At 37.6% G+C, this 12,854-nt stretch overlaps 1 protein-coding gene across 1 annotated transcript in view; it reads left to right on the top strand.

Moving 5' to 3' along the window:
* The window catches only part of LOC132700217 (neuroendocrine convertase 2), a 69,066-nt gene that overhangs the window by 20,823 nt on the left and 35,389 nt on the right, over positions 1-12,854 (top strand). Inside the window, exons 4-5 of the mRNA XM_060667427.1 lie at positions 9,447-9,484; positions 9,895-9,971. Of these exons, the coding sequence (XP_060523410.1) occupies positions 9,447-9,484; positions 9,895-9,971 (115 nt within the window). The remainder of the gene's footprint in view (positions 1-9,446; positions 9,485-9,894; positions 9,972-12,854) is intronic.

Here is a 12,854-nt window from a genome sequence, read left to right as displayed (position 1 = left end):
TTTTTAATTAATTATATAAGCTGGTCATGTTGTCACTTCGCCCCTGAAATGGCTATTGTTTTAACAAATTGAGTTTAAATAGATTGAGTCGCTTAGCAAAATATGCTATTTATTAAAATTTCTGTTTTTCAATATTTGAACGAGAAAACAATTTCGCAGGTATACCATGATTCTGCCAAAACGTCGTGGCATTTTCGTTGTTTCAATAATGGCACATCCACAAAATAACAGTTCCGTGAAAATCAGTGATTTAGGAAAATAAAATCTGAAATATTGAGATAACTCATATCAACTGTCCTACTTATTAAAAAAATTAGAGTGATATGTTTTTATAATTATATATTGACTTGTATTATTCTCATTTTAATACAAAAATATTTTTTGAGATGTCTTTTAAATGTTTTAAAATTTTGTGCCGTTATTGATTTTTTTTAATAAAATGCAATAAAACAGTAGATCAAAAATACGTATAAAATATAATACGGCAGATTCATCTTAAGAGATAGGTACATGGTAATAACTTAAAAAAATGTGCCTTTATAAACTTTGGCACGTAAATAATAACTATAAAAAACAAGGAAAAACTATAAAACTAAAAAACAAACCACCTATAGTTTTTGATACATGTCTAAGTAGGTATTATTTCTAAAAGAAAAGAAACAACTATCAGATCTTTTAACCCGTAAACAATAAAAAACAAAGGACCTATAGTTTTTGGTAGATAGTTACTGTTGTTAAAAAAGAAGAATTATCATGACACGTAAACAAAACCTAAGCTATTCTACAGCAGAAGCAACAACCAACTGACCTGGTTTTTGGAAACAAAAAGTACTATATTCAAAGTAACTAAAAAATCCGTGACATTTCAGCCTTTGCCACCTTTCAGGCTATTATAAAAGTGACTGTGACAATTTTTAATAGCATTTCTTTTTAGCATATCAGTCATAAGTCATTAAACTTTTTCTTTGTAATTCACATTTCCAAAAGATGTAAAAATCGCGCCTGTTCGCATTTTCCTTTGTCTAATACTTCTGCGTTCGTAGTCAATTTCACTAAAAGATGTTTTATAGAAAAACGCGTCATTTATTTTGACAATATCGCCTGAACTGTCGCAATGAAATTTAAAATAAGTTTAAACTAATAGTTTTTTAATATCAATAAAATAATCGTAACTCATTTCTATATCTATATTTTTTTCTACTTCCTTCTGTAAAATACCTAATTATACACCGATCTAGAGTGCGGGACGCGTCACTTTACCACGTGAGATTCTTGTCCCATAAACCCCAAGGTTATTTTTGGAATATTCGAGCAGTGTCATCTCGAACTGTTTGATCTAACCCCAACAATCGGAAAACGGAGAGTTCCTCTTGATATTCGCTGGTAGGGCTATATTTTTCGTCAATCTCAAATGCAGATATTAAGATTTTCAAATCTATAGAAAATTAATTAAGATAAGATCCATAAATTGAAAATGACAAAATATACCCGAATCAAAAATAAATTCTACATAGAAAGCCTCCACTAACCAAAACTATCAAATCAGAAAACGAAACGCCATTGTTTCAAATTATCGAGACTAGACAGCAAACGGATGCGGATAGAAATTGATAGCAAACAGGAAGATCTAGTTCCCAATTAAACTTTATAAAGCATCGCTTCGCGAGCAACATGATACAAATGCGATCGATTTGATTACCTGTTTCAGGATGCTTTTCACAGCATTTTCTTAATTTTTGGTGATGCCATTTTATGGTCTTATACCGTATATCAGGAACCACATACTTTTATTTTATTACATTTTCGCATGCACTAAATATTACATACAAATCCCAATAGTGCGTCGACAATTGATAACTTTGACACGGTTGGTGAAAAAATAATAAACAAAAAAGTTACACAGATGCTTGAGACGCAAACCTAAGATTATTTTTATGTATACAGGATGTCCCATAAATGTGTAAGAAAGTTGACTGATTCTAAACACAATTTGTATTATATTGGTTACGGATAGACTAATATATATTTTTTTAATATTTTCAGCTTTGCAAATAATGTTTGAATTATATGATATTTTGAAATATATTAAGCGATATTTACTTACTACAGGATGGCTTAGTATATTGAAGATAAATGAATAAATGGGACAGCCTAAACACACACACACACATACACACACACACACACCACACACACACACCACACACACACACACACACACCACACACACACACACACCACACACACACACACCACACACACACACACCACACACACACACCACACACACACACACACACACACACACACACACACACACACACACACACACACACACACACACACCACACACACACCACACACACACCACACACACACCACACACACACACCACACACACACACACCACACACACACACACCACACACACACCACACACACACACCACACACACACACCACACACACACACACACACACACACACACACACACACACACACACACACACACACACCACACACACACCACACCACACACACACACACACACACACACACACCACACCACACACACACACCACACCACACACACACACCACACCACACACACACCACACACACACACACACACCACACACACACACACCACACATACACCACACACACACCACACACACACACCACACACACACACACCACACACACACACCACACACACACACCACACACACACACCACACACACACACACCACACACACACACACACACACACACACCACACACACACACACACCACACACACACACACACACACACACACACACACCACACACACACACACACACACCACACACACACACACCACACACACACACACCACACACACACACACCACACATACACCACACACACACCACACATACACCACACACACACCACACACACACACCACACACACACCACACACGCACACCACACACACACACAGCACACACACACACAGCACACACACACACCACACACACACCACACACACACACCACACACACACCACACATACACACCACACACACACACCACACACACACACCACACACACACCACACACACCACACACACACACACCACACACACAACACACACACACACACACACACACACACACACACCACACACACACACACCACACACACACACACAACACACACACACACACACACACACACACACACACACACACACACACACACACACACACACACACACACGACGTCCACGATGCACACACGACGTCCACGATGCACACACGACGTCCGTGATGCACTTGGGCGAGACTTCACGGCAAACCTTGAAATCAAGCGAGTCAACCTAACTAAAGTTACCCAACGAGGTCAAAGAGCGGCTATTTGCGAGATTGACGAGACCAATGAGATCAAGGCCCTCAATAAGGCTCGCATAAAGGTTGGGTGGGTAAGCTGCCGCGTACGGCATGTAGCGAAAGTGGTACGCTGTGCCAGATGTCTCAGGTATGGGCAGGCGATGCACTCCTGTAAGGGGCCAGACCGCAGCAAGTACTGCTTTAAATGCGCAGGAGAAAGTCACAGGGCAGCCGACTGCATCGAGCAACCGAAGTGCTTTCTATGTCCGAATGACGCTAAGGACAGCCTGTGTCATATTCCTGGCTTCGGAGCTTGTAAAGCGTTCCGCGCAGCTCTAGCTGAAGCGACAGGGCGCGTTATGGTTCGCAGATGAAACTGGGACAGCAGCACTATGGATCGCAAATACAAAGAACATTACCGCAATCAACAGCGGAAGTGGAGCAGGCTTTGTCTGGATTCAAACCCCTACAGCCTACTTCATGAGCGTCTACCTCTCGCCTAACGAGGGAATCAGTGTGTTCCGTCAGAAACTGGCGACCATAGAGGACGCTATCGGCAAGTTCAACGGCGGAGTCATTGTAGCTGGTGATTTCAACGCCAAATCGGCAGAATGGGGCGCAGCGTTCTCTGATACCAGAGGCAATGAAGTCGCTGATGCCGCAGCAAGACTCGACCTCATTGTACTGAATACTGGAAATACCACGACATTCCGGAGACCAGGGTACCAAGAATCCATCCTTGACATTACGTTAGCGACCCCAAGGATTGCGAACACGATTGAGGGCTGAACCGTATCCGAAGAATACAGCGGTAGTGACCATCAGTATGTGACCTTCAGTGTTGGACTTGTACCTGGCTCGGCTCCGCAGTGCACCCTATACAAAAGGAAGTGGAACGCTAGCAAGCTTGACCTCGATGATCTACGAACTTTTCTCATAAGGAGAATACCAACTCTCCAGAGAAACCCCAATCCAAGCACCCGCAAGGAGACGGAAGAAATAGTGACAAAAAAAAATGAACGTTATTCTCGGCTCATGTAACGCTTCTATGCCACGACTGAAAGTTCGGGGTGCACACAGACCGGCATACTGGTGGTCACCGGAGATAGCAGAATTACGAAGAACATGCCATGTGCTACGTCGCCGCGCAACGAGGGTTGCAAAACGTTCACCCGATCAGGAACTGTATGTGAACGAGTACAAGCACGCAAAAAAAACCTTGAATAAAACCATCAAAACAAGGAAAACGACGCTATGGAAAGACTTATGCAATGACCTCAACAATGATATCTGGGGTAAAGCCTACCAAATTGTCACTAAACGACTTGGAAAAGCTGCACCAGAAGCGCCAAAACCCCCCTCCGTAATGTATAGCATCGTGGCGGAGCTGTTTCCCAAACACCCGCCGCGGAGGAAGAGACACTATGTTAAAAGTGGAGAAACGACTCCCTTTACTACCAAAGAATTGCAAGACGCGGCAAAGACCATCAAGATAGGAAAAGCACCCGGCCTAGATGGCATTCTAGCCTTGGTGATCAAGACTGTAGCCCTGGAATACCTGGACATACTCCTGGGCACCTACAATGCATGTCTTGCAACTGGCACGTTTCCCACGGTTTGGAAGCAGCAGAGATTGGTCCTGTTGGACAAAGGAAAGGGAACCTCAACACCTTCATCGTTTAGACCACTCTGCATGCTTGACATCGCTGGGAGACTGCTGGAAAAGCTCATTCAAGGCAGGCTTCGAAACGACATTGACCGTGCTGGAGGTTTTGCTACCAACCAATACGGGTTTCGGAAAGGTAGATTGACGATCGACGCGATTCAGAAGGTGATAGAGACTGCAAGAAGAACATGGTCTGGTAGTCTCAAAACTCGCAAAGTATGTTTACTCCTAACATTTGACGTTAAAAATGCCTTTAACAGCGCGAATTGGGGAGATATTCTGGACGCCCTAGAATATAAATTTGATATAGAGCCAGAAAATCTGGAAATGGTTGACGATTACCTCGACGAAAGGACGCTAATTGTAAAATCGACGGAAGGCCCGCAGGAGCACGACATAACGGCCGGCGTGCCTCAGGGCTCAGAGTTGGGGTCCGATCTATGGGACGCAGACTATGACCAGCTCCTGAGGATCCCGATGCCGCAACAAGTGGAACGTGCGGGTTTTGCGGATGACGTTGCGGCTACAATAGAAGTGGACAGTGTCGAGGAAGCAGAATTATTACTTCGGGAGACCACTGACACAATCGAAGCCTGGCTTGAGAAACACTACCTGACACTTGCCAAGCAGAAAACAGAGATGGTTGTACTGACTCGACAAAAATGGTTCCCTAAACCATTCACCGTAAAGATGGGAGGTACAACTTTGACGTCAACGAGAGCTTTACGCTACCTAGGGGTAATGATAGACGAAAAACTATCTTACCGTGAACACATTGATAGTGCAGGCCGGAGAGCTAGCAAGACGATATCCAGCTTATCAAGGAACATGGCGAACACGATGGGACCTCGAACCAAAAAAAGACGAGTCCTCCTCGAAGTAGTTCACTCAGTACTGCTCTACGGAGCAGAGATATGGGCGGACATCCTTAAGCAGAAAACATACAGGCGCAAAATAGCAGCAGTGCAACAGAGAGGCGCTGTTAGGGTTGCCTGTGCATACCGCACCGTCTCCGAAGCGGCAATACTGGTCATTGCGGGAGCAACGCCTGTCGATCTGTTAGCGTTTGAGAGAGCCAAGCTCTATGACGCTAAAAGGAAATGCGACAACTTCAAGGAGGCAAAAACAAGGATAAAAGCGGAAACCCAGCAAGAGTGGCAGGACCGATGGACGACGGGTGAGACGGGCAGATGGACGGAGCGTCTGATTCCGAACATCAATGTCTGGCTTTCTCGGAAACACGGGGACACAGACTTCTATCTGACCCAGCTACTGACGGGACATGGACAGTTCAACGCTTATCTTTTTAAGATGGGTTTACACAACACCCTTATGTGTAAGTACTGTCCTGATAAAATTGACGACGCTGAACATACGTTCTTTGAGTGTGCTCGGTGGAAGGACTATAGAAGTAGCACCGAAGAAATCATAGGCGCCAGGTTCTCCCCCTCAAGTCTGGTGACGTCTATGATCGAACAGGAGGAAAACTGGTCGGCTGTTGCAACCTACGCCAGCGCCTTCTGAAAGATAAAATTTCAGAAAGGGACCAGTAGCCAGGAGTAGGCGCCATAGGGCGCAGCACGGACTGGATTGATGTAATGCTAAAGCGGTTCCAATCCAGTCCTCCCCCTACCATCTGCGGGGAGAGGGGAAGAGGTATGTTTTTTTAGTGGGTAAAAATCTCCACACTACCGCCTATCGATATCTGCCGCAAGATGGGTGGCAGAGTTTACGATGACGGTGTCTTTTGAAGACTTTTTTCGTGCCACTTTACAAAAAAAAAAAACACGCACACACCACACACACACACCACACACACACACCACACACACACACCACACACACACATACCACACACACCACACACACACATACCACACACACCACACACACACATACCACACACACACACACACACACCACACACACGCACACACCACACACACCACACACACACACACACACACACACACACACACACACACACACACACACACACACACACACACACACACACACACACACACACCACACACACACACCACACACACACACCACACACACACACAGGAAAAATTATTTAAACGTTTTTTAGCCAAGTTTAAAGGGATTTCCCACACCTCCACTAACATTTCTGTCAGTAATTGAAGTAACATTAACTTTTGTTGAAAGTTTTTAACAATCTGGTATACCACCTCGGTCAATTATTTATTTCCGACCCAAAAATACAAGCGAGTATTTCGTCTGAATGCGATTTACTTTTGTTAAACTGCGTCACTTGAGGGCTTTCGAAAGATGCCGAGAAGATAAATTGAATAAAGCTCGGAATTTTATTTTCTTACGCAAAATTGTTTTCGATGTCAGTTTTGTGAAAGCACGTTGATGTCACAAAAAGATATATTTTTTCTTAACCCCAACAAACTTTAACACATGCAAGAACGAATCCCAATTCAAATTCCGTTTCCATGTTATTTCCTTTATATCAGACAAGTATTCAAAAATATTCGATTGCCTGTTCGAATCTTCTATTGAAATGGTCCGACCTTAAATAACAAAAAAATGAGGGTTTTCTTTGAAAGAAGTAGACATATAGGTATATCAGCTTGACTGACCATCCTTTCCCTGAAGAAGGTTATACTTATAGAACTGTATAAGCGGATGAACGCATATAGTGAAATCTTTTTAAAAGGCCATATTTCAGGCCATATTTCTAAAACTAAAAAACGACATTTAGACCAGGATTTTGCTGTAGATATACGTTCTAGCAGAGGTATTTCTAATTTTATTCCAACTCGTTTTATTTATTTTTTTATTATATAGTGAAAAAATAAACTACTGACTCAACTTCAAAAAAGAAATTAAATTCGTGAAGGAGGATTTGTGCCGTCAATGACAAAAAATAATATTATAAGTTGTAAATTGTAAGGTTGTAAAAATTAATAATTAACACAAAGCCAACTTTTCGTTTTTTAATTTTAACTTTAGCCTTTAACTAAATCTTAAAAATAGATGGAGCCATATCATAACCAATAATAAATAATAAATTACTAAAATTTTATTGAAAATCGCATCCTGCATATATCTATCCAAAATGTATTGATAAGTTAAATTGTTGAAAACTACTTAATAACAAAAAATCCGTAAATTTAGCAACTCGCATAAGTTGGTTGTGACATTTTGTGCTGACCAAAATTTTTCAATAATTATTTTAAAGATTACGGCCGACTACGTTTAAGCAACTGTAAATATTATATTATTAACGTCTCTCAAGGTAGATTGATGCATTAAAAAAATGATACGGTATTACCTAAGCTATTTAAAAAAAAAATCTTTTCTTTATGTCATGACTCCTAAGAAATGGTGTTTGCAAACTAGACGAAATTTCCACAATCAAAAAGTAGGACATTGTCCTTTCCACTCGTGATCATAAAAAACCAAAACATCTGTCGCGTACAACCAACATTATCAAAAGCTGCCTGGAATCAATTAAAGTTTCACTAATTCATGACAAAACTTTATTTTGAGGTTGTTTGCAGAATTAATGGAAAAGTGTCGACGTTCAATTAACAAGCAAATATCTTGTCTGAAAGCATTTTCCTAACCGTTGAAAGTTATCGCACTCGAGAAGTTTTGGTAAGGTTTTAAGTAAAATATTCTGATACCTAGGCACTTAACTATAATGCATCAGTGTCGTTTCCTAAACATTCTCCTAGCACAGTTTATCAATTCGACGAATTCCAGTCTGGTCTATTAGGGGTACCTTCATATAATCCGCAGTTTTACGTGTTTATATTCTAATAAAATATTTCAACTTCGTTGTTTAATTTACACGCGCTAAAACGTCAACTCCAATTACTCTTTTTAATTAAAAACGAAATTAAAACGGTTTGTTGATAAACACTTTTTACGATTTTTTTTGCGGATTAAATTTTAATTGAAAACGTGAAATTTAGAATGACCTCAAAAAATTCCCTCGGAATAAACTGATACTATTTTAATTAATTTTGTTTCCCCTCAGCTGCAGTGTTTAATTTAGGTTTTCGAAACACACTTTTGGCAGTTTTATGTAAAAATCTAACGTGCCATAGATGGCAGATCTAGAATTAATATTTTCAAGGTCGAAATCGGAGTGTTTTAACAGGTGAAATCTATTTCTACAACAGATAGTGCAAAATCGACCTACATGTCATGGGCTCGAATTTTAGAAATATTTACTGGTAAAAAACGCGTTTTTCAATTTACAATAATTTTGACATTTGCCGATAACTCTTTTGTTTCTAAAAAAAATCTGGTTCGTATAAAAACAGAGAAACAGAAGATAACACTGCGTCGGTATGACCCTAAACAACTCCTACTAAATTGCTCCATTTTATATACTTTTACTTCTATTATTGTTTCAGGAGTTGACTACATGCATCCAGATCTGAAATATAATTATGTAAGTTTGTAAATAAATACGGGTAAGTAATAGAATTCTGTTTGATCGATGCAAAATCTGAATCGAATGTGAACAATACAGGATAGATACGATACTTCAACTCCCGTATTAAAATTTGAATCACTAAAACTAAAATGGCCTATGCAGGGCGGTGTCACATCGATATTAACAACATCAATTGCAACAGAGACAAAGCATCCAAATTATTAGGAATTATCTTGAATTACCGTATATTGCCTCTATGTCATTTCAGTTAATAATAATAAATTACGTAGTAATTAATACCTTCCTATTGATAAAATTTTTTTTCGTCAAAGGTCGAGGAGTCAAAAATGATTTTCCAATGTTACTGAAACTCCGTAAAATATTCGCTTTAGTGTATGACTAATACCTTATTTTGGATTTTACAGAATGCACAAGCGAGTTACGACTTCAGCAGTAACGATCCATATCCTTATCCAAGATACACAGACGATTGGTTTAACAGGTAAGATTTTAATACAAATATTTTTACTATTGGTTCTGCCGTTTGAATAATACTTTGGAATTGTAATACACAGTCAAAAAACAAAGAATAATTGAAAAAATAATTGGACCCAAAAAATTTACGCTTGCTCCGCTTGTTCCAAATCAAACTGGTGACTGAAAAAGTTTATCAACGTGTTCCATACTATACTTGTTGCCTCGACTATCAGAGCTGAAAGACATCCAAATAAAAAATTACAAATAGATCAAATCAATGGTTAAAATAGCAGAAACGTGGTTATTGTAGGGTAGAGAGTAAAACACATACTAATTTCTCTTTCTAATACACATAAAGTCTTTCATTTTAATTATTTTCTCTGTCTCTATTCTTTGTTACTTCGAGCCACCAATCTCGAAATTCTGCGACAGTACATAATCTGAAAGAATAATAAAAAAAAAACGATTAGCAACTATTATGTAAATTGAGTATAGCATTTAAATACTTTTCATGGCTGTAAAAAAATATTATTAACAAAGCTTGAAAAAAAAATAAATAGTTTTTTTTTATTATTATAATCGAATGATACCTATTTTCAGAATCTATTAAAATCATCAAAAGAACTTAGAGACAATAGTTGTTTGGATTCATTTATGCTTTCAAAATATCATATTATTAAGTATACAGGATTTTTGCGTATTCGTGGACAAGTCACAATTTCATTCCCATTTTGAAAAGCCAATAATCAACTAGTTAAGACAGAAGATTCCTTCCTGTCAAGCCGCCAGGCCTTCTTTGTAAATAGAACATTTTATAAGGTCATATTATATCCAGTGTTATATTAGAATTTATTATATAATATATATATATATATATATATATATATATATATATATATATATATATATATATATATATATATATATATATATATATATATATATATATATATATATATATATATATATATATATATATATATATATATATATATATATATATATATATATATATATATATATATATATATATATATATATATATATATATATATATATATATATATATATATATATATATATATATATATATATATATATATATATATATATATATATATATATATATATATATATATATATATATATATATATATATATATATATATATATATATATATATATATATATATAATTTTATTATATTTTATTATATAATTATAATTAATGCTGAGTCGAAATTGTTGGCGTCTCGCCAATCATCCTGTTGGCTTCTTCAGAGCTTGACTGAAACCGACGCAGGAGGAATCCGGAAGTTATGTAAAAAGTATTACAGTAGCCTGTGGAAGTATCTTTAAAAAATCTACTTTATTTATAGAGCAGAATCTAAAAATGAAATCTTTATATAAAAGCGGCAACACAGCATACTTGAAAATATCACTTTATCCTTTCGAACTTTTACATCCTATCTTGCGTAAAATGAAGAAACCGAACTTCACTGCGCCCAATCATTTGCCTAATTACAAAACTATTTGTAAATGCCGTCGACACACACGAACAAAGGCAGCTTTATTCTTAAGCGAAGAAAACAACTGCATTAACGTTCTATTATCAAAGATGCTTTCAACTAGATTAATGTTGTTGCAGATCGAGATACTCTATTTAGGTGGCCGTCTGTACCGAGTTTTGAAATTTGTTTTAATTGTAACGTAACTTCCTGATGTTTCATTATCCAATCATCCTGTTGGCTTCTTCAGACGTTAACTGAAACTTGTTTGCATTCTACTCTGTACCTGCTTATATATTGTTTGAAGGGTGTGGAGGGGGGCATGAATATGGTCTGGGATGACTAATTCCCATATTTTTGAAAGGTAAATTATCTGAGTCGCGGTTAAGAAATGTTAAGAGATGGATTCTAAGATTTTTTTGGTAGTAGAATTGATTACATGCAAAAATTTTTGTTTAGTCGAATCAGATTTGATGTTCGGTTTCATGATTGTCTTCGGCAACTGCTGAGTGTTGTTAGGTTCTTTCATATTCTTTTGTCTTAGTTAATATTTTTCTAGAATGTATTTCAAACGGAATTTTGTCTTAAAAGGATCGAAGAAAAAAGATTTAAATCTGGTTTTAACATTATATTTCTTAAGGTATGATAAATAAGATAAAAAATTGCGTCGATGGGTGAACGACAACAAAAAGTCATCAATTTCTTCAATATGAAAGAAGAAAGGAAAAATATAACAACATAAACACCCAATTTTCTCTCTACGCATCGCCCCCTTACGTTTTATGGTAGTGAACTTATTTGGTTTTCTAGAGTAATGTTTTTCCCAATACAATGCAATCAGTTCGAGACACCTCTCATTATCTAGATTTGCTTTTTGGTAAATATCGCGCAAAAGTCCCAATCGTCCCAATAGCGCGCAACGAAACACGCTGAAAGACGTACAGGGTGGGCACTTTCTTAGGGGCCTGTACCTTTTCTCAAACACTACTGATTTTAGAAAAAAAAAGTGTATACACAAGTTTTATGGTTTAAATTAAATTTTTAAATTATTTATTTTTTATATATACAGGGTGTCCGATAAGTGCCGGACCAACATTAGTTTTAAAATTTTAAACGGAAAGCCCTATATATTTCGATATTTTTTGACTACTAATTCCAAATTTTGTGTAGTTTAGACAGAAATTGAGAGTATATATTATTTTATGCAAAATTATGTTCTTAGTAATTATGGTCTTCCACGGCTACCAGTAATGACTACTTCATTAAATTTTAAACACATTCACAGAAACTTCCTTATAATGATCTGCGATGACTAGGTATTTTAAAATTATGCAGGGTGTCTTAAATTAAAGAACATTGTTTTAAAACTTCAATTTGCAGTATCCATTTTTTTTAATGAGA

Source organism: Cylas formicarius, unplaced genomic scaffold (assembly GCF_029955315.1).
Source record: "Cylas formicarius isolate icCylForm1 unplaced genomic scaffold, icCylForm1.1 PGA_scaffold_10__41_contigs__length_53128322, whole genome shotgun sequence".
NCBI classification, from domain to species: domain Eukaryota; kingdom Metazoa; phylum Arthropoda; class Insecta; order Coleoptera; family Brentidae; genus Cylas; species Cylas formicarius.
This window is presented reverse-complemented; position numbering and strand designations above follow the sequence as displayed.